The 24,178-nt window shown below is 39.7% G+C and overlaps 1 protein-coding gene across 5 annotated transcripts in view; it reads left to right on the forward strand.

Moving 5' to 3' along the window:
* Positions 1 to 24,178, forward strand: part of ZMYM4 (zinc finger MYM-type containing 4) — a 168,709-nt gene that overhangs the window by 54,214 nt on the left and 90,317 nt on the right. The window contains exon 2 of one of the 5 annotated variants that reach the window (XM_049878705.1): positions 1,948 to 2,062. The exons of the other annotated variants lie outside the window; for them this stretch is intronic. Coding sequence (XP_049734662.1) covers positions 2,030 to 2,062 — 33 coding nt within the window. The 5' untranslated portion in view covers positions 1,948 to 2,029. The remainder of the gene's footprint in view (positions 1 to 1,947; positions 2,063 to 24,178) is intronic. 5 annotated transcript variants of the gene reach the window in all.

Below are 24,178 nucleotides of genomic sequence, written 5' to 3' on the forward strand. Positions count from 1 at the left end.
CTGTGTGTCTGTGAGGAATGTGCGTCCCTATTCCCTAGCATGCACAGATGGGTAGGCTCGGTAGCTGGACCATGGGCACCCAGTTCTTTTGGCTATGAGGACTGGGAGGCACTACTTCTCCTTGGACGCCTGTCTTGAGTGGCTAGGTGCTATAGATGGAGCCACCAGTCTTTAGGCCCCAGGTGTGGGTAGGTGAGGACCCAGCTTAATAGGTAGAACGGTGTCAAATGTCAAAGGCCTGCCTGTTCACTGCACAGCTGAAACAGTGGAAGACAGACGTCAGGCACATACACCATTGCACAGTGACAGCAAAGGCCTAAGCTGAGGAAATTGGCCCACATTGGTCCACGTAGGGGTGAAAGGCATTCAAAGTCCATGGACCGCTTGTGCCTGGACAGTACCTGCTTCTGCCCTGAGTTCCCAGCTTAGAGGAGCCGTCAGATTATTTTTTCCCCATTTGTTAACTTGTTCTTTCTCTAACACCGGGAGAATGGTTCAGGGTGCGCAGCAGGACCTAACTCAGGCCCAGGGAAATCTACCGCCACTGAAGGTGTCTTGGGGGCTGGGGCAGAGGGAGGAGTGATCAGATTAATGGGAGAGAGTTCTTTTGAAAGGGGTGCTTTTTGATCCATGTGGTAAACTAGACACAGGCACTTATCTTTTGTCGAGAGCGCTGTTCTTTGTGATTCTGGGGGCATGAATAGACTCTGCTGCTTGCTTTCTCTGGTTGTGGAAAACGTGTCCTGAATGCTACCGCTGGCCATGCCACAGTTGCACCAGGGAATTAGGCCCGTGCTGCTCATTGTCTCTCGCTGAGAAAAGTGCATTCCGAATGCTACTGCCAGCCCTGCCACGGTCTCCCCAAGAGATTGGGGCTGAGGGGCATCGGTTCCCATTGAAACAGGTCCTGCAGCTGCTTCTGAACTGTCTCTCCATCCCTGTACTGCTCAATCCGATTTCTTAATTTTGCCTTTGATGTTCCGGGCTCCTAGCTTGTCATATTTATAATCGATTTACTAGTTTTTTCAAGTCTTTGTTATAAGAGGGACCACTGGAAGCGTCTGACTACTTCATCATCTTGGTCCTGCCTCTAAAATTAGGTCTTCTGGTAGTCATTATTAAATGACTCTCTATTCAAGTAATACTCTTTCAGGAACACAACAGAGTCCCTGATGGAGCTGGGGAAAAGCATGAAGCAGAACACAAATTCACGTAAAAAGACCAGACTTAATAGCCTGATGGAGACTGGAGGAGCTCCAAGACTGTGGCCCCCTGATACTCTGTTAACCCCTAACTAAAACCATTCCCGAAGCCCAGTCTTCAGACAAAGATTAGATTGGACTGTAAAACGTAAAATAATACTCGTGTAGAGTGTGGTTCTTAGTTCAGGCAGGTAACAGGAGACCACATGGGTGGCTCCTCTCCAGAGGCATGATGAGAAGGCAGAAAGAGACAGGAACTGGTTGAATGAACACAAGAAACCCAGGGTAGAAAGGGGGAATGTGTTGTCACATTTTAGGGATTGTAACTAATGTCGCATAACAATATGTATATAAATTTTTGTATGAGAAATTAACTTGAGCTGTAAACTTTCACCTAAAGCATAATAAAAAAAGTAATACTCTTTTCTTTTTAAGTCTCTTTTGTCCAGTGTTAATATACTTATATCTGCTTTTTTTATGCTTAGTGTTTAAGTGATACTTGTTTTCTTTCCCCATTTACTTTTGACCTGTCTGTGTCTTCATATTTAAAATGTGTTTCTTGTAATAGCGAATAGTTGGGTCTTGCCTTTTTCTCTAGTCTTAAACTTTTTTTTTTTAATTGTGCTTTAAGTGAAAGTTTGCAGTTCAAGTTAGTTTCTCATATAAAAATTCATGCACACGTTGTTAACGTGACCCTAGTCACTCTCCGTTTAATGTGACAGCACACTTCTCCTTTCCACCCCAGATTTCCTGTGTCCATTCAAGCAGCTCCTGTCCCTCTCTGCCTTCTCATCTTGCCTCCGGACAGGAGATGTCCATTTAGTCTCATGTATCTACTTGAGCTAAGAAGCACACTCCTCGTGAGTATTGCTTTATGTCTTATAGTCCACTCTAATCTTTGCTTGAAGAGTTGGCTTCAGGAATGGTTTTCGTTTTTGGCTAACAGAGAGTCTGGGGGCCATGTCCTCTGTGGTCCCTCCAGTCTCAGCCATATCTTTTAAGTCTGGTCTTTTTACTGGAATTTGAGTTCTGCACCCCACTTTTCTCCTGTCCCATCAGGGACTCCTTGTTGTGTTCCCTGTTAGGGCAGTCATTAGTGGTAGCCGGGCACCATCTAGTTCTTCTGGTCTCAGGCTGATGGAGTCTCTGGTTTATATGACCCTTTTTGTCTCTTGTGCCTTTGGTGTTCTTCCTTCTCCTTAGTCTCAAACTTTTTGGTCAGTGAGTTTATTTCTTTTATGTTTAATAAAATTCTTATACGATTGGGTTTAAGTCTGCTGTCTTCGTATTTGTTTTCTATTTATTGCATTTGCTCTTTGATCTTTCCTCATTTTAGTGAAATTGTGTATTTTTCAGCATTCCATTTTGTCTCCTGTATTAAGTGTTTCAGTGTGCTTCTTCATGTTATTTTTTAGAGGTAGCCATAGGGATTACAATGTGCCTCTTTTAAGTTATCACAGTGTACCTCCAAATATCTTATTATTTGTAGAACCTTGAAACAGTGTAATTCCAGTTCTCTACCTCTGTGTTTTCACCTGCCCCTTTATGTTGGACCCTTGCCTTATATTTTCTATATGTGTTTATTTTTTTACTATCAAGATGGCGTCATGGATTCTTACATCAGTGCATGTATTTTATTGTTGTTAATTATTTTGATGTTCAGATTATCTCAGATCCAGTCAGTAGAGCCTCTCCAACCTAATTTCTGTTTTTGTCGTTGTTTTTAATCCATGGTTTTGTAGTTCTTTCCTACTTTTGATGCAACAGGGTGTTCGAGAGTGATCTTTTAAAATCTTAAACATGTTACTACTCCTTTGCTTAAATTTCATCAGTGGTTTTTGTTAACCTTATGATAAAGCCCAAGAATTTTCTAGGCTCGGGATTCAAGGCCCTGCTTATATGTCTAGTTTTATATCTCTTACACTTGTCTCCCATTTTTTCTAACTGTTGGGGACCTTTTAAAATTTCTTTGTACGCTATTTGTTCTTCCTAATACTTTCTTCCTTTCTTCTGTGATAAATGTTTTGTCATCTTTCTGATCTTGGTTTAAATACCCCTTTCTAAAGAACATTATGCTCGTTGAAGTAGAGGGTCATTGAAAAATAGGAGGACCCTCAATCAGATGGATTGACACAGTGGCTGCAATGATGGGCTCGAGCATAACAACGATTGTGGGGGTGGCGCAGGACTAGGCAGTGTTTAGTTCTGTTGTATATAGGATTGCTATTAGTCAGAACCAATTCGGCGGCACCTAACAACAACAAGTGATGCTTTCTTAATTTATATAGTAGGCTAAGTCCTTGCTAATAGCATTTTATTCTTCTTGACTGTAGCATTTATCTCACATTGTATTTGTTTGCTTAATATTTGTATCCCATGATCATAATATTTATGAAAGAGTAAAGAGCTGCTTATTTTACCTCCTGCTCTATTTCAACATAGTGACCAGCACAGTGTGTGCCTGATTTGTAGTAGGCAAATATTCAATACTTGTTGGCTGACTGTCTGCACTGGACGTGTTAACTTTCTATATGACCTTGAGTGGTTTGTTTTTCCTTATTTATAGAATGAGGAAATCTCTGCTATTCGTAATATATCTTTAAAATCACTTTCATATTTGTAATTCTTTAATTGTATTGCTGGGAGTAATAAGGAGACTAACCGAATTTGAGTATAAGAATATACATTATGAAATAGAGTGAGAAAATATTGGATGGGCAGTAAAAACACATTAGATTGGTCTACTGTATTACAGTTTACAAAGCCTTTATGGTATGAATGCAGTGAAAAAATCTCTGAACCTTGGTACAGATTGCTGGTCTGACACTTAGGAAATGGGTACCCTTGGGCCAGTTGAATTTACTCCTAAGGGGAGTGATATCTTTGTGTGTCTGTAAATTCCTGTCTTAACTCTTTCAGATCATTCATTCCTTTAACCATATGTGATAAGTAGTTTGTATACAGCAAAGAGCACCTCCTATTGCCAAACAATGAAATGCAATGGTATATACAAAGTACCTATCACATAGCTGGTGCTCAACAAATAGGAGTGCAGTCATTGAGGAATTTCAGACTTTTAGGCCCAGTGTCTCAGAATTGAGCTGCATCTAGACCCTGGTACCCTGGACTAGCCTACTCCAGTGCTCTATTTGAAGGAGTGGAGTAAAAATGAATTCTTGCAGGGAAGAGTGAATGGTTAAAGGGAACTTTTTGCTTTTGAAAGATTTATACAAAACATTAATACTAAATTGATGACATAAGTTAAAAGATTTAAATAGGCAGACTTTTGTTTGGCAGAGGAAAAATGACATGAGGGACAGAAAACAGAAAACAATGTAACATTTTAGGATGACAGTAGTGACTATGGAGAGGAATGGATGACTTTGGTACAGATGGGGCCTAGGGACTGAATATGAATGCCAGGTTCATTGAATAAGATAAATGAAATCAGGTGACCTAACAGTTAGTGCTTTATATTATTAATTTAATTGTATATCTTACAAGTTTTGGAGTTTATCTTACAAGGTGATATATCTTACAAGCTTGGAAATTTTAATGAAATATAGTTATTTCAATAATATTTATTGTTTGAATGTACTTTTGTAAGTTTAGCATATTTCTTTGATACGTATTGAAAGAGACTGTTTTCCTTAAAATGTAAAAATGACTTTATTGTTGGCATTGTTTATTCCACAAATGTATATTATGTATGTAAATTGTGCCAGATACTGTCTATGGCTAATCTTTCACGGAAGGGATAAAATTGTTTTATCTTGAATAATTTAGGAATACAGAATTTTATTAGAATAATTTAGTCGAATACTTGGCTTTATAATTATCATTTATGTGTGTATCCATTTAAAACCCGTTGCCATCTAGTTGATCCCTGCTCATAGTGGCCCTATGGGACAGAATAGAACTGCCGCATAGTGTTTCTAAGGAGCGACTGATGGATTTGATTCTGACTCATAGCCGTTCTATAGGACACAGTCTAACTGCCCCATAGGGATTCCAAGGAGTGGCTGGTGAATTCAAACTGCCAACTTTTTTTTGCTTTGCAGCCGAGCTCTTAGCCACTGTGCCACCAGGGCTCCCCTGTGTGTATATAACTCATTGCCATCTAGTCAGTAATGACTTATAGTGACCCTGTAGGACAGAGTAGAATTGCCTCATAGGGTTTCCAAGGAACAGCTGGTGGATTCGAACTAGCGACCTTTCAGTTAGCCTCCGAATTCTTAACCACTGCACCACGAGGGCTACAATGTGTATATACCACGCGCGCTGCCATCGAGTTGATTACGACTCATAGCGACTGTGTAGGACAGAGTAGAACAGCCCCATAGGGTTTTCGAGGAGCGGCTGGTGGATTTGATCTGCCAACCTTTTGGTTAGTAGCCGAGCTGATGGTGGTGGTGGTTGTTGTTAGGTGCCATAGCAGCCCTGAATACAACAGAATGAAATACTGCCCGGTTCTGCGCCATTCTTAAAATCGTTGTTATGCTTGAGCCCATTGTTGCAGCCACTGTGTCATTCCACCTTGTTGAGGGTCTTCCTCTTTTCCACTGACCCTGTGCTTTACCAAGCATGATATCCTTCTCCAGGGACTGATTACTCCTGACAGCATGTCCGAAGTATGTAAAATACAGTCTCGCCATCCTCGCTTCTAAGGAACATTCTGGTTGTACTTCTTCCAAGACAGCTCTAAGTGGGTAATGAGTTAGTCTCAATGTAATTTTAAAACAACATTTACAAACATTTCATAAATTAAGAGTTTAGAGACATATGATGGAGGGCATCCAGCTTCTATTTCTAGAGATTAACTAGATTACTTTATAGCATGTACTATGCTGATAACTAACTCATACAAGTTATGCATTTACCTTACATTTAGAAAGGGATATTATATGTAGATCTAGTTAAATGTTTATTCAGAAAGACAGAGAATGCTTGTTTTATGGAGGTGAATGATCAAGAAATGCTAAACTTCATACTTGTTAGTTATACTTTTATTCTTTTCCTTTTGGTCTGTCACATTAGCTCTGACTAATGTAACATCACACTATAAACTAGGTTTGAGAACTAAGCAATATGGAAGTGTAGTTAAAAAATATTTTAGTGGCAATTTTGGGCTTTCTTCTGGTCTCTACCTCTGTTACCTTGTTTAATGTATTAGATGCTATACTAAATTATAATTACATACAATCTTATTAGCAGACATTAATTGTGATATTGAAAAAACAAAAAGAACTTAGGTTTTGGTAATGTCTTTTTATGATAGAAAATAAGGAAGTGAGTATTTTAATTAAGACTGAACTGAAGTGCCTTACTTTTAAGTTATTCTCTAGATAGAAATCTTTGATGAAATCTAGTTAATTCTATTAGAGACTTCCCTCTTAAGTTTTTAAATTCTGTTCTTCCTCTAATATATATATACATGACTGCCACTAACAGTCAGAAGTAAGAAATTTGGTCCTGTCATACTGCGGCTTGCTTTTTCTTGTACTTGTGATAAAAAAATACTGTGAATTTGTAGACTTTATATAGACTTTTCTTGGCTTTATTTATCACAAATTGTATTTTACTTAAGATTGAGTGTTCAATTTTGAAAGTTTTTCCCTTTTAAAAATAGGAGACATGAAAGGGGCAAAGGTTTAGCAAATGCTTTCTCTTATGATTCCTTACTAAATAATTTAATTTACAATATAAATTTTCCAAGGAGGCGGAGCCTAGATGGTGGAGTTGTCAGATTCTTCCTGTGGTCCCTTTTACAACAAACACCCGAAAACACAAGTGAATTGAGTATATATGACAACCTAGAAGCCCTGAACATCAAAGACATAGTTAAGGGGTCAAACTGAGCAGCAGGGGGAGGGAGAAACAGTTCAGAAGCAGCGAGGATGTGCCAGACCTGACTGGCCAGAACCCTGCCGGCTGGATCAGCTGGCATGTGTGGGCTGAGGCAAGCAATAGCGCTTGGAACACATTTCCCACATTGGGAGAAATGGAGCAGTGGAGAGTCTGCTCAGGCCTCTGGAACCAGGGGGAAGCAGTGCTGAATCTGTGAAAGTTAAGTACAAGCCTCTAACCTACCATGTGGGATCAAAAAACCCTTCTCCCCTTGGGGAAGTACCTCTCACCCATTTACCTGACCCTTCCCCACTGTGTTCCAGGTCCCGGTCTGGCTTCAGCGATTGCTGTGCCACCTGGGCCAGAAGTAGGACCCATTGCGTGCTCTGAGCCATTCTCCTGGCTTCAGAGAGGGAACAAATTAACAAACAGGAAAAAATAACCTGCCAGCTCTCCTAAGGCGGGAATTCAGGGCAGGCACAGCCCTTTTGCCTAGGCACAGGCATAAGGGGTTCATGGACTTTGAATTTGAATGCCTTTCACACCTGCCAAGACCTGTGTGGGCCCATTTCAACAGCATAGGCCCTCATTAGCATAGTGCAACAGAGTGTACACCCGAAGCTTATTTTCAGCTGCAGCAGCTAAGGGGGAGTGGCAGATTCATAACATTTGACACTGTCCTGCCCATTAGGCAGGGTCCTCACCTGTCTGCATCAGGGGCTTGAGGACTGGTGGCTCCACCCACTCCACCTAGCCACCTGCGACAGGGGTCCTAGAATAAGTGGTGTCTCCTAGTTCTTACAGCCAACAGCATAGCGTGCCCTAAGTCCAGCTGCTAAACCCACCCATCTACGTGCTTTAGGGAACAGGGACACGCCTTCCACCCAGGCACTCCGGCAGCTGTCAGTCCCCTGCCTTGCTCAGCACATGACCCCCTATTGCAACCAGATACCTGTGCCTCCTCTAGCCACCCCTGCCCATCTAGAACTGTGAGAGCCTGCACCACACACTCAGTGACTGACAACCTATACACCTGAGCTGAATCCACACAAGAAAAGTAAATGGACTCCTGGGCTCACATACTTAGTAACAGCTCTATCTACCTAGGGACAGGACATGAGAGATTCAAAGACACCAGTAATCAAACTAGCTCACATGACCAGACTATTTGGGCATATCAAAACAAAACAAAACAAAACAAGAAGCCAGGACACAGTAAGCAAACATAAAATCAATAGACATAATAACTTACTGATGGCTCAGAGACAGCAGTCAGTCAATATCAAATCACATAAAGAGGCAGGCCACCATGGCTTCAGCAAGTGACCAGAACAAAGAGCCAGGAAACCTCCTGGAGGGAATTACTGGAGGTAGAATTCAAAACGCAGACCAAGCCAAGGAACACACAGACAAAGCAACAGAGGAACTTAAGATGATTGTGGAAGAGCATTATGACAAATTTTACAGGCTGTAAGAATCCATAGAGAGACAGCAAACAGGATCCACAAGATTAATAATAAAATGTCAGGATTAGACAACTCAATAGAAAGTCATAGGAGCAGAATTGAGGCATGGAAGTCAGAATTGAGTGAGATTGAACATAAAGCACTTGACACCAATTTATTTGAGGAAAAATCGATAAAAGAATTAAAAAAAAAATGAAGAAACCCTCAGAATTATGTGGGACTCTATCAAGAGAAATACAAGTGTTTGGAGTACCAGAACATTGGGAGGATAACAGAAAATAGAGTTGTTGAAGATTTGTTGGCAGAAAACTTCCCTGATAATGTGAAAGGTAAGAAAATATCTATCCAAGAGGCTCATCAAACCTCATACAGGGTAGATCCCAAAAGAAAGTCACCAAGACATAATCAAACTTGCCAAAACCAAAGATATAGAGAGAATTTTAACAGTGGCTCTGGATAAACGAAGTCATCCTTTTTACAAAGGAGAGTCAATTAGACTAAGCAGAAACCACGCAGGCAAAAAGCCAATGAGATGACATGTTTAAAACCTTGAAGGAAAAAAATTGCCAGCCAATAATTATAGTGACATTGTTTTATATTTTGCACATCTCTTCAGTGGCTGCCTTAATAGAAGATAGCTGGATTCTCATTATCTTTTCCTTTTAACCTTTTGCAATGTGCTGTTTTGGCTGAAGTAGATGAAGAAAATCTGGCTTCACACAGATTAGTTAGAAAAGGAGAGACGTATCTTAATAGCCTTAAGAAAAGTTATTATATTCTTCGATATTACTCCAATTCTCAAGAAATAGTTCTGTGAAGGGTAGTTCTAATGTAGAATTTGAAACTGAATCAGTGAACTTTTTGTACTCTCACATTAAATTCCATTGGTTTATCTTGTAGTTTCAATAGATTTTTATCCATATGTGATTTTGTAACATCATCCGTTGGTCTTTGGAAAACATTGGTTCAGTGTTAACAAATATTATTGGTTGCTTCCTCATTTCATGCATTTTTGAGAAAATATCTTCCAAAATCCTAGTTGGAATGCCATGTTTTCAAACAAAAATGATGTTTCATGTGAAAGGCAAGTAATTTGTCTGCCAACTGAAACAGTTGTACAAATGCTTTTCCTGAAGACAGTCATTGTGCTTAGATCTGCAGCAGAAGTTCTTTATGGGTGCTTTTGTGGCAGAACAGTAAAAAGACTTGTTTTCAGAGGTCAGATTTAATAAAATTAATTGTGTCTATTACTTAAAACATTCTTAAAAGAAACTGACTCTATTTACTTATTTTACTTTAGTGTATAAACCAAACCAAAGCCACTGCCATTCAGTTGATTCCCACTTATAGTGACCCTGTAGGTTAGAGGGAACTGCCCTATAGGGTTTCCAAGGAGTGGCTGGTGGATTTGAACTGCAGACCTTTTGGTTACCAGGTGAGCTCTTAACCACTGTGCCACCAGGGCTCTTGTTAGTGTACAGCAGTGTTTAATAATATAATGACTACCACTACAGTTTGGTGCCACTCCCTGATTCTTGCTAAAGGACTAGTTGTTTTACCCCCAATGGCATTTGCACCACTAGCGCAGATGTCAACAGAGTGAAAAATACAAATAATGTGTTAGTGGCACTGTGAAAGTGGTTTTGACTCAGGGGACTGTGAAGGGGTTTTGGAAACCCCTTAGGGGGCTGAGAACCACTTCAGATATTCTCTTTTTTTCTGAAAGTCTTCTTATATTGATGTATTTTCAAGGCTCAGTAATCTTTGTTTGCCATGTGTCTTCATTTCATAGGTGCTTTCAAACTAGATATCAGTTGATCCTTTAATTTTTTGTTAAAATATGATTTAGAAATTTCCTCTGGATTGATTTTTACTTTTTTTTGGTTGTGGCAATTTGCCCGTTGAGTAAAGTGAAATGTCCAAGGTCAGGGATTACTACTTGAAGGAAAGCAGTCCAGGGTTTTTATTTTTATTATAAATAATTGAAGAAACTTTTTATTTGTTTTAAATTTTATAATTTATGAATTCATATTTGCTACAGATTAGGAACCACTGAAAATACTTTCCTTGAGGAACATTGTGGATTTTATCATATATGGTATTGATTTTCCAAACTAATAACCAAATTTGTACATCATTTTGGACTAGAACAGTTGGTGAAATAAAAACTGCAGTTTAAAAATCCCAAAATTATTATAAAGAATCATGGTGACATTTATAATTTGCTTCTTCATTAGTTTACTTCTAAGGTTAAATTTAGCATTCAGCACATGCAGATTGAAAGGGAGACATTAACCACCCATTCAGAAATCATTTTCTTTTTCCTTGTTAAGCCTGGGTAGCTTAATTCTCTCCTTAATTGTTTTGGAAAGAAGTCATAGTAAAAAAATGTTTTCGAGTGATAGTTTTCTACAATTTCATCTGGTTTTTGTTTAAAGCTATTTTTTCAGCAGTGACTGGGAATCTGTATTCTATATCAGATGGTAAATTTTTACTGTTATTTTTTGTTCATTATGTTGCCCGATTAGGGTCCGTGCCCTGAAGCAGTCGAGGCAATGAATCATACTTCAAGTCAGAAAGAGTGAGAGAGTTTATTTAGGAGGTGTCTGCTACTGGGGATCCAACAGTAACTCAGACTGCCTTTATGGAGTCCCAAAAGGCATTTTTACGTTAGAGCTTGTATATGATTTTTACAAAGGTTAGAAGTGTCTTTGTAGACAGCAGATGGCATGGCTGGAGTTATTCATTACAAGATAGTGACGAGACTCTTTATCAGACTGAAGAGATAAATGCAGAACATCTCCTTATCAGGCTGAATATATACATACCAGACATCTGGGCTGTAATTTCCCTGTGGGGGGTCCTAAATCACAGGTGGCTGGACAGAATAAAACAAAGTTATTTGCATCAGATCAAAACAAAGCCATTAACAGAGGTATGTGGAAAGGAGGAGGAGGGCAAAGGAGAAGAACTTAAAGATTTATCCTGGCAGTTAGATATATCAAGCTCTCTGTCGCCCATTTTGAAAAGGAGAAAACATACTGGGGAGTATTAGGGTCACAATTAGGCTGTTGTAGCTATTTGAACAGATTTTTTTTTCCCTATTGAAATATATAAATTTAACTCTCAAGCGTTACGTTCTGTTAAACTTCGATAGAAAACTTCTAATGGCAGAATTGTTCGGTGTATTTTTGGACTTGAAATTAATTCAGTTGATTTTATAGAAATATTTATTTGTAAAATCCAGTTTACCTCAGATGTTTCTATGTAGAACTTTGGTTTGTACTTTTCATAACATTTTTAAAAACAATACCTAGTGGCAGTACAGTTAAGGCTGGCTCCTAATTGAAAGAAAGGTTGGTGGTCCAAACCCACCCGGTGGTTCCATGGGAGAAAGACCTGGCTTTTTTTATCTGCTCCAATGAAGAATAAAGAATAAAAAAAAATACACCCTAGGAAACCCTGTGGGGCAGTTCTCCTCTGTCACAGGGGGTCACTATGAGTCAAAATTGACTTGATGGTACCTAACAACAAGAACAACTGATAAAATATGCTGCCAGCAAATGAAATGTGAATTACAAACAATAAGTATACGTACTGCAGGAAGCTGATTGATAGTCTTGTTTTGATGGAGAAATAAAGCCTTTTTCATTTTTTAGTTCAACGCAATTTTGGTAGAAATGATCATTTAATTAACTTTACATACATTTTAGAATGAATAAAAATGTGAAAAGAAGATAGATTTGATTCCATTTTAGAGAAGAGTCGTTAAATGTTTTTTAAAAAATAATTTCATTAGGAAAAAAAAAACCCCGCCATATGATGAAAAAATAAACGTACTTGTATGATTTCCTAATTAAGCTTTCAGTCTCTATAAGAATAATTTGAATTCGTAGGTTAGACCTAGCTTGAGAATGAATTGTGAGCATCAGGTATGAGAACTTGGAAAGAGCTTTTAGGATTTTGTAGAGCAACTTTATTAATTTACATGAGATGAAGAATATGAGGCCCAGAAGAGTTAATTGTCTTGCTTCAGATTCAATAATGAATTAGTAGCTGAGCAGTGACTAGAAAGTAACAGTATTGACTTTTAACAGTCTTTCTCAAAAGGTATTAAATATTTGACAGCAAATATTTTATACATCTAACTAAAATTTTTTTTCTTTATGCAGGCAGTCTTCTATTTGCATGGTTCTGATATGCTTAGATTTCAGTTACCACTGTTTAGATGTTACACTAGCCCTTCGACAACACAGTTCAGATTTCAGTTACCACGCGCATCTTCTACATTTGCGAACTGTACTCTCCTCCTTCGAGGTAGTTTGTAAGCACCACTGTTATGGATTGAATTTTGTCCCTCAAAAATGTGTGTCAACTTGGCTAGACGATGATTCCCAGTGTTGCATGGTTGTACACCATTTTGTCATCTGATGTGATTTTCCTATCTGTTGTAAATTCTATCTCTATGATGTTAATGAGGCAGGGTTAGCGGCAGTTATGTTAATGAGGCAGGACTCAACCTACAAGTTTAGGTTGTATCTTGAGCCAGTCTCTTTTGAGACATAAAAGAGAGAAATGAGTAGAGTCAGAGGAACCTCATTACCACCAAGCAAGAAGATCCTGTGTCTTTTGGACCTGGTGGTCCCTGCGCTGAGAAGCTCTTAGACCAGGGCAAGATTGATGACAAGGACCTTTCCTGGAGCTGACAGTGAGACTCGCCTTCCACTGGAGTTGGCACCCTGAATTCAGACTTCCAGCCTCCTAGAATGTGAGAGGCGAAATTTCTCTTTGTTAAAGCCATGTGCTTGTGGTATTTCTGTTATAGCAGCACTAGATAACTAAGACAATTGTTATGCCAGTTTTTTTTTTTTTTTACATGTTCAAAAAAAAAAATCAGCATGCCTTCGAAAATTCCTGAAGCAGGGAGAGGTTGCAGTTAGCAAACAAACATAGAAGGGACACATTATTTGTGTAAAAGTATGGTCATTGAATAAAATATAAAGTTTGATGGTAGCTCTTCAGTCCACAAATCACTACGTACTTAACAAATGTCCAGCATGACCAATGATCATCACTTAATTTCTTTCAAAAGTATGTTTTTGATTATCGACTGTGTATCTGTGATTCAGTTCATGCATAAACAACAAAGTGTGTAGTTGTAAAAACTAACAAAAAAGTTTATAAAACTAGGAGAAAAAAGGTGTATAATTGTGTTGCCTTTTTGCCACCCAGTGATCAACCTATGTGACAGCTTACAAAAATGGATAATAATAAGAGAATTGGCCAACAAAGAAAAGTTCGGCAAAGAAACGAACAGTAGTAATGCTTAGAACTGAAATAGGATGTGATTAGATTTCAAAATGGTGGCAACTAAGCAAAGATAGGACTAGGCCTGCGAGAAGCTATGGTATTAACCGTATTGAAAAAGTCAGATGAATATTAAAAAAACAAGGTAAAATCATTCAACGTCATTTAATTGAAATTGTATTGGGAACAGAATGCTCCCTATGGTTGAAATGGAGAGTTTACTTCTACTTTGGATTAAAGACTGTAGTAAAAACAAACCCTGGTGGTGTACTGGTTAAGTGCTATGGCTGCTAACCAAAGGGTCAGCAGTTCAAATCCACCAGGCGCTCCTTGGAAACTCTATGGGGGCAGTTATACTCCGTCCTATAGGGTCGCTGTCAGTCGGAATTGACTCGGTGGCACTGGGTGGGTATCAGTTTGACTACTGTTTAAGTCAAATTGTTAAAGTTTGTTGCCAAGTTAGTTGCCACATTAAAAGAAAAGGGTAATTAGAAGGAGATTGAAGAAGAACTTCTTATGGCTGTAAAAGCTGATTTTATCATTTCAGAAGTCAGCATGAATTGATTGTTAGGCTATCTGGTAAATCTGCTAGAGCAGAAAAAGATGCTGCTGTGAAATTTACACCCAAATTCCAAGGATTAATTAAGGCAGGTGTTGTGATCATCACCAAATATTTAATGCTAATAAGACAGGTCTTTTTGGAAAGGCAAATCCCATAACTTATATGAGGAAAGATGGTTAAGTGGCCATAAAAGACAGACTGTAGATATACACCCTCAGAACACAGTGAAGGTAAACTTATCAACATAAATGGCAGGTGGTTGTGATGAAAAGGAAGATGTCCAAGGGGAAGTTACGCTGGCAAAAAACTTCACACTAAAGGAATTTTCAGAGATATTTCATGAGTTTGAAAGGGCAAATAGTGTAAAATATTGGAAGCTGATTTTAATAATTTGCAAAGGCATAGAAAAGGTACTTGTTTTGTATCACTAGTTATAGGATGAGAAGGCAAGCACTAAGTCTTATACAAAGAAGTAAAACACTTTAATTTTTCAATGTCTTTTATGTTATAAATTACAGTGCACTGAACAAATACTGGTTTTATGCTCTTTCCATTTTTCTGTGTATTTATAACATATAGTAAGAGTTTCTAATGTTTTAACAAAAATGTTTAAATATCATGGAACAATCAGTTTCCCCCGTCGATTAAGATTTCTATGCATGGTTTCAGTTTGCATGGTCATTTTTACAGTCCTACACTAAAAAAAAAAAAAAAAAAAAAAAAAAAAATTTTTTTTTTCTTCTTTTTTTTACACTACCAAGTAAAGTGAGTACTACCTGTATAAAGGAGCCTTTATGGTACAGTGGTTAAGAGCTCAGCTGCTAATCAAAAAGGTTGGCAGTTTGAATCCACCAGCCGCTCCTTGGAAACCCTGTGGGGCAGTTCTACTCTGTCCTATACGGTTGCTATGAATTGAAATTGGCTTGAAGGTACCGGGTTACCTGTATAAAAATAAGTTTTTCCATGATCAAAATAACAAACTTGTTAGTTTTTCCAAATTTATTTATATTTATGGTGCCAGTAGACTTTTGTGAACTATATAAAACGGTTATAAAGATCATCAGGATGAATAAATTTCAAAGAATGACTAAGAGATGCTTGAATTTGAATAGCAATAAGGAGTTATATTACCATTATGGGGGGTAAGGGAGGAAGATTGGGCATTTAATTTGGTGTGGTCTTTTGCAGGCAAAATTTACTTGAGGCTTCAATTTAATCTTTGAAATTGTTGCAAATTTTAAAGTATACTCTAGAATATTTTAACTATAAACAGGTTTTAAATTACTAAGTATTAAAAGTAAATTCTTTATTCAGCAAACATGTATAGAGCTTCTGTTACATGGTAGGTAGGCTTACAACAGTATAGAACAGACAAAAATCTCTCTAGAGTGCACTTTTGCGTGCCTCCTACTTTTAGAAGTGTGGAATTTCTTTCTACAGTCTTAATTTCATTTTGGTTGTATTGAAAGAAGCTAACCAGATTGTTTACAGTTTGTGTATAATTCTACAGGTCTTTGTATAAGAACGATATTTATTTTTATTGATTTTTTTAGATAGTCTCCAAAATAGGATTAAAACTCAAGAGGGTATGACTATTGTGTAACTCCTGTTATTTGTCAACAGATTGAGCTACAGAAAGAATGGTGTATTTCATGATACAGCTTCAGAAATGTGTATGCATACTTAATTTTTTATACCATTCTGTTTTATTTAGTTAGCTAGTGCTGTTGTAACAGAAATACCACGAATAGTTGGCTTTAAAGAACATTTATTTTTTCACAGTTTAGGAGGCTAGAAATCTGAAAGCAGGGTACCAGCACTAGGGAAAGGCTGTCATCTCTGGGGAAAGATTTCTTTCAGTTTCTGTAGCCCCAGCATTCCTTGGTTCCTTGGTTATTTCCATATGGCATTTATGTTTCCTTCATTTGTGCTTGCTTGTCTGTGTGCCTAATCTGTTCTTTTTTTATCTCAAAAATGATTAGGCTTAAGACATATCCTGTGTCACAACACAACTAAGAAAACCATATTTCCAGGTGGGATCACGTCCACACATATAGGGATTAGGATTTCAACACGTATCTTGGGGGGACGCAACTCAATCCATGACACATTCCCAACTTTTATACTTGGAGTGGTAGACACATCTGCTGTACTAGGGCTGAGAAGGAATTGTGAATTCTGCCTTGTTCAGAAAATTGAGTATGCGTGAGTTGTATGTGAGATTATGACATTATAGGAGAGTAACTTTAGCTCAGTCAAGAAAGCTGAGTAGGTATTTGCTATTGCTTTAAGACTGGCAAATTCTTCCCCACTGCAGCTTAAGCACTGAGCACAATGATTCAGAACCATGAACTTCCTGAAAGGATTGGGTAAGGTAAAAGTCATAATAACTGGGACATTTGGTTTGGGAATGGGCATGTAATGGAAACTTGAAGACAGGAGAAGATGAAGCTGGGAAAGATGCTGGGGCCAGATTTTGGAAAGTCTTATATCTGCTTTTAAGTTTGGACTTTTTTCTGGGGAACATTTTTCAGAAGTGCATATGTAGGTACGTGTGTGTGCGTGTTTGTGTGTATGTTTCCTTAACTTCTCAGTGCCTTTCTTCATCTGTAAAATAGAGATATTAATAGTACCTAACTCATTAGATTTTTGTGAGATTAAAATAAGTCATGTGAAGTGCTTTAAAAAAGTACCAGGCACAGGGTGAAATTCCTGCTGATTATTAACCACTGATTATAATGGTTTGGAAACCACTGCCTCAGGCACCTAAAAAATTCCATAATTGTGTAGTTGATAGAAACAAGAATCACAGATGGTTAGTAACTATATGGAAGGATTCTCAATTTTAAATTAAAGAAATGAAAATTAAAACAACCATCTTATGCTGGATTTTCTAGAGAAGCAAAACCAGTGAAGCGTATATGTATCTATACCTATATCTATGTTATTGTTGTCAGATGCCATCGAGTCGGTTCCGACTGACAAGGATCCTATAGGACAGAGTAGAACTGCCCCATAGGGTTTCCAAGGAGCACCTTGTGGATTTGAACAGTCAACCTTTCGGTCAGCAGCTGAGCTTTTAACCACTACGCCACCAGGGCTCTGTATCTATATCTATATATTTTATATGCAGAGAGAGGGATTTATATCAAGGAAGTGGCTCATGCAGTCGTAGAGGCTAAACCAAACTGAACCCGTTGCCGTTGAGTCGATCCCGACTGATAGCGACCCCATAGGACAAAGTAGAACTGCCCCATAGAGTTTCCAAGGAGTGCCTGGTGGATTTGAATGGCCCACCTTTTGGTTAGCAGCCATAGCACTTAACTACTATGCCGCCAGGATTTCATTGTAGAGGCTGGAAAGTTGCAAATTCCTGAGGCAGGCTGGAGGCTTCCTCATGTAGATATAGGGATTGGGGAATCCAAGATTGGCAGGTCAGACAGCTGGCCTCTGGCTCACAGGCTGCGGAGGCAGATGAGTCCCAGGATTGGCAGGTAAGCAGCTAGCTCAAGTCCTAAGAACCAGAGGTCAGATGAGGAGCCAGCTGCAGGAATGCAGAGTGAAGAAAAACCAGCAAGCTTTGCCAGAAAGTCTACCCGTATTGGATGCAGGCCACACCTCCAAGGAAACTCCCTTTCAACTGATTGGCTGCTCATAGCAGATCTCATCAGGGAGGTGATTACATTATATCAGATTTCATTATGCAGGTGATTACGTTATTACATAGCTGCCAGACTACATCATAACTGCCAAATCGCTAAGAATCATGGCCCAGCCAAGTTGACACACAACCTTAACCACCACAGTCCAACTCCTTGTCAACCTGGCAACCGTACACATCTCCCTAAACCATGCACAATTTCTAAATAAAGTCATACTTGTGCCTCACATGATACAACACCTGTACAACCGTAAACGCACTACCCAGTTTACATCTTATAAGTGGAAAAAAAAAAAAGTTTTTTTGATTCATACATATAAGGATGAAATACTCATATAACAGTTACAGTCCTTGTTTCTGCAACTGGTCATGTGGTCGTAACCGATATTTAGAGCTGCTTTCTTCCACCACCCATCCAGATTTCCCCTTACCCTCAGCAAGCACCTCAGCTGGTTGTGGTTCTTTGCGTGGTGGGGTGACCCAAACCTTGATTCCTGAAGGGTCTGGGCCATTAGTCATGTCAGAATTGGGTTGCTGTAGTTTTCTATTGACTTTAATCGCAGGGTATGGTAGGACTAAGAAATGTGTTAAGGTGTCTCCTGTATTCCAGACATATTCTTCTTTAACTCCATTATGTAATATCAGTTGGTTATTTCTTGGTAAGCGGGATCAGTCTCACCAGCCAGTACAATAACTTCCTTCTTTGCCTGTTGATCCAGAGCAGTGAGAAACCCAAAGTGGCCAGGTGGCATTTTTAACCTACAGTTCATTGAAATCAGTGCTGTGTCTCCTGGTGGGAGCATTCCTCCCTTTGGAACTAAGACCTCTAGACCTGTACAGCATAAGGTCACAGGGACAGGAAGCAAAAATTTTGCAAGTGGGTCACTAGGGGTAACAGTGAGTGCTGCCACTCCCATTTCCACGCTTTGATTCCTGAATCCATGAATCGTGCCTACAGGAAGAACAGCACCATATATTGGACTCTGGTTTAGAGCACGTACAGCCTCCTGGAGAACATTGCCCAAACCCTGCAAGGTATTGCCACCTAGCCGGTGCCATAATTATGTCTTTAGAATGCCATTCCATTATTCTGTCAAGCCAGGTGCTGCAGGATGATATGAACATGGTAAGACGAATGAATTCCATGAACATGGGCCCGTTGCCATGCCTCATTTACTGTGAAGTTAGTCCCTTGATCTGAGGCGATGCTGTATGAGATACCATGATGGTGGGTAAGGCATTCTGTGGGTCCATGGAGTGGCTGTAGCCAAGTCAGCCTTGGTGAGTGGAAGTCCATGTTGCTGAGCCCATGCATAATCTCCATCCCTGCCACCATGGCTGCTTTTTTCTTGAGTCCATTAAGGAATGATGGAAACGGCTGAGGAAAGAGCGTAACTGGTTTCTACAGAACGCGTCATCCTTTACGAATGATTGTTAAAATCCTCCTCTGCCAAGATGACCTTTTGGTGAGCATTCACATGAAACACAACTATCTTCACTTCTTTGATCCCTTCAGAGAGATCTATCCACACACCTCTTCCCCATGATAAAGGGAGAAAAGATTGAAGTTGTCAAGGATTTCACTTTACTTGGATCCACAGTGAGCACCCATGGAAGCAGCAATGAAGAAATCAAAAGATGCATTGCATTGGGCAAATCTGCTGCAAGGCACCTCTTTAAAGTTTTGAGAAGCAAAGATGTCACCTTGAAGACTAAGGTGTGCCTGACCCAAGCCATGGTGTTTGGCTTTTGGATTTATGGATGTGAAAACTGGATGAGGAATAAGGAACACTGAAGAAGAATTGATGCCTCTGAATTGTGGTGTTGGGGAAGGACATTGAATATACCATGGACTGCCAAAAGAAAGAAAAAATCTGTCTTGGAAGAAGGATAACCAGAATGCTCCTTAGAAGCAAGGATGGTGAGACTACATCTCACATACTTTGGACATGTTGTCAGGAGGAATCAGTCTCTGGAGAGGGACATCATGCTTGGTAAAGTAAGAGGGTCAGTGAAAAAGAGGAAGACCCTCAGTTAGATAGACACATTGGCTGCAACAGTGGACCCAAACACAGCAGTGATTGTGAGGGTGGCGCAGGACGGGGCAGTGTTTCGTTCTGCTGTACATAGGGTTGCTGTGAGTCAGAACTGACTTGATGGCACATAACAACAACAACCTCTTCCCCCTACCTCATTGTCTTCAATTTTCCAGTCATGTTCCTTCCAAGTCCCTTGCCATCCAGCCAAACCATTGGCCACAGCCTATGAATCCGGTCATTTCGCCTTTCAAGCAAAGTGAATAACCAGGTGTGCTGCTCGAAGTTCTGCCCTTTGGGAGAACCTTCCTTCACCACTGTCCTTCAGTGAGGTCCCAGAAAGAGGCTATAGTGCTACCGCTGACTTTTCGAGTGGTATCTGTATATCACGCAGAACCGTTTGTAACCAGGTACGAATTTTCTCTTCCTCAGTCAACTGATCATAAGGAACTCCCCATGAGGCCATAGGTGCAGACTAGGAGAAGACAGATAATGTGACAGGAGCAGAGACCATGGGCATTTGGACCACTTCCTCATGCAACACATTCACGTCTATACCACTTTCATTTAATGATGGAGTGCTGCTGTGCACGTCCGACTTTATGACTCTGTGGGTCTGACAACACCCAGTTCATGATGGGCAACTCAGGGTGCATGGTGACTTGGTGGCCCATGGTTAAGGCCCAGTAACAAGCCAAAAGCTGTTTCTCAAGAGTAGTTACCTGCAGAGGATGTCACAAATCCTTATGGTCTGTGCTGTGATTCACTAATAGTGGCCTGCAAAAGACTCCACACAGCATCTCTACATGCCACTGACACTTCAAGCACCATTGTATCTGCTGGATCATATGGTCCAAGTGGCAGAATGGTTGCATGGCAGCCTGAACCTATTGAAGAGCCGTTTCTTGCTCTGGACTCCACTCAAAACTAGCAGCTTGTTGAGTTCCTTGATAAATAGGCTGGAGTAGCACACCCAAATGAGGGATATGTTCCTTCCAAAATCCAGAGAGGCCCACCAGTTACTACACGTCATTTTTAGTTGTGGGATGGGCCAGATGCAGTAATTGATCCTCAGTTTAGAAGGAATATCTCGACATGCCCTAAATCACTGGACCCCTAGAAATATCACTGAGGTGGAAGGTGTCTGAATTTTTGTTGGACTAATTGTCCACCCTCTTGCACACAAATGTTTCACCAGTAAGTCTAGAGCCATTGACGCTTCTTCCTTACTAGGTCCAATCAGCACAGTATCACTGTAATGGACCAATGTGACGTCTTGTGGAAGGAAAAGGTGATCAAGGTCCCTGCAGTCAAAATTATGACATAGGGCTGGAGAGTTGATATACCCCTGAGGTAGAACAGTAAAGGTGTATTGCTGACCTTCCAGCTGAAGGCAGACTGTTTCTCATGGTCCTTCAAAACAGGTATGGAGAAGGAGGCACTATCTAGATTAATAGATGCATACCAAATACTAGGAGATGTGTTACTTTGCTCAAGTAACAAAACCATGTCTGGAAGAGTAGCTGTAATTGGAGTCACCACCTGGTTAAATTTTCAGTAATCCCATCGTTCTCCAAGATCCATCTGTTTTTATGCATAGGCCAAATAGGTGAGTTGAATGGTGTTGTGGTGGGAATCACCACCCCTGCATCCTTCAGGTTCTTTATGGTGGCAGTAATCTCTGCAGTCCCTCCAGGAATGGTATTGCTTTTTGTTTATTATTTTGCTAGGTAGGGGCAGTTCTAAAAAATTCCACTTGGCTCTTTGTAGCATAATAGCCCTTACTCCACTTGTCAGGATCAGTGTGGTGGATCTGCCAGTGTTGAGTATGTTTATTCCAATTGTGCATTCTAGAACTCAGAAAATGACTACAGGGTGGCTTTGGGGACCACTGGACCCCACCATGAGCTGAACCTGAGCTAAAACTCCCATTAATTTCCTGACCTCCGTATGCCGTCACTCTTGACTGGTGGGCCACAGTGACATTTTAGGTTTCCTGGAATTAGTTTCAGTTCACCAATATGCAGTTATCCCTGAAAAATCATCATTTCCTTTTCCCCAGTGAATAGTCACTCTCATAAAAGGCTGTATATCCCTTTCTGGGAGACTGGAAGAAAGAGTAACAGTATAAATTTTTGACAGTATAGTGGGGTCCTCTCTCAAGGGGACCCGGCCTCTCCTTCATTCCAGGGGATGTGGGTGTGTAAACTGGCTAGGTTTGGGAATGGATTGAGGGGCCGTGACTTTTCTGGCGATTCAAGTTAGACTGCTGTTTACTTGACCTAGAATTCTTCCACTTGTACAGATCAAGTAAATAGTAGATTTCCCATTTATTTCACTCCTAGGGACATACAAGTCAGACTATTATGATTACACTTTTGACTCACCGTCCATTATGGTAGCCATGCCTACCTTGTCTTTGTTGATTAAGTGCTGTCACTTGGCCCCTACCACCATGGGGTCCGAACAGCACCGTTGCAATTAGGTGTCTTAATTCAGCTGATGTATCTCCCACTGTCAAATCTGTCTTACGGATCTGTTCCCGTAAAGATTTCAGTGCAGGAAACCCTATGGGGCGTTTGGCTGCTAACCATAAGGTCTACATTTCAAATCTACCGGACGCCCCTTGGAAACCTTACGGCGCAGTTCTGCTCTGTCCTGTAGGGTCAATATGAGTTGGAATTGATTTGATGGCAGACAACAACAACAACAACGTGCAAAAGTGAAGTAGAACTCTGTACCGTGAGAAATTTCCTGTATACACTCTTAGGTACTTTAAAAAATTGAGAGCAGAATTTCTGTCTCTCTCTCTCTGTTTACCTGTATCTTTGCCAATTTGAGAGAAGAGTCCTCCCTTATTTTAATTTTGAAAACCTTGGTGTCGTAGTGGTTAAGTGTTCAGCTGCTAATCAAAAGGTTGGCAGTTCAAATCCACCACGCATTCCTTGGAAATCCTGTGGGGCAGTTCTGCTCTGTCCTCTAGGGTTGCTGTGAGTCAGAATTGACTCGACAGCAGTGGCTTTGGTTTTTTTAACTTTAATTTTGATTTTGGGTGAAATTGTATGTTTAGTGCTTCTTTATGTTCTTTGATAATTATCTATGGGATGGTACTTTTTAACTGATTCCAAGAATGCTTTATAATTAGGACATCATCCAGTCATATTATTAATACAAACTTTAGATTGTTTTTCAATTTTCCATACAGTTTGGCCAACCTTATTACTCATTTTCATTAGGATTTTTGTTCCGGATTTAAAAGATTTTCCTATATTATAGTGCTTTTATTTTTTCAATTTTAGTTCATCGGGAATTAGTTTGGTGTGAAGTAGTGACCCATATTTTTCCACATTAAATGCTTACTTGCATATATATCATTTATATACTCTGACCATTTCCTACTAACTTGGAATATCACTTTTATTATATTCTAGTTCTTAAGTATACATTGGACATTCTATTTTCTATCCTGTTTCGTTGATCAGTTTTTTAGCCGGTTATTGTACTTCTGATTGGTGATAGAGTGTATTTCCCTTTCATTAGTATTATATTTAACTTTTTCTTTCTTTCCAATCTGGAATTTCTTTCTTTTTTTTTAATTGTGCTTTAGGTGGAAGCTTACAGCTCAAGTTAATTTCTCATCCACAAATTTATACACGTATGGTTTTGTGACATTGGTTACAATCCCCAAAATGTGACAGCATGCTTCCCCTTTCCATCCTGGGTATCCTGTGTGTCCATTTTTCCAGTTCCTGTCCCTTCCTGCCTTCTCATCCTGCTTTTGCACAGGAGTTGCCATTTAGGACCCGTAATATGTATATATTTTTCTATAATTTTTATTTTTTTAAGTGAAAGTTTACAAATCAAGTCAGTCTCTCACACAAAATCTTGCTACACACTCCCAATTACTCTCTCCTTCCACTCTCTATTTTTGTATCCATTTCGCCAGCTTCTAACCCCCTCCACCCTTATCTCCCCTCCAGGCAGGAGATGCCAACATACTCTCAAGTGTCCACCTGATCCAAGAAGCTCACTCCTCACCAGCATCCCTCTCCAACCCATTGTCCAGGCCAATCCATGTCTGAAAAGTTGGCTTCGGG

This window comes from Elephas maximus, chromosome 3, assembly GCF_024166365.1.
Source record: "Elephas maximus indicus isolate mEleMax1 chromosome 3, mEleMax1 primary haplotype, whole genome shotgun sequence".
NCBI lineage: Eukaryota > Metazoa > Chordata > Mammalia > Proboscidea > Elephantidae > Elephas > Elephas maximus.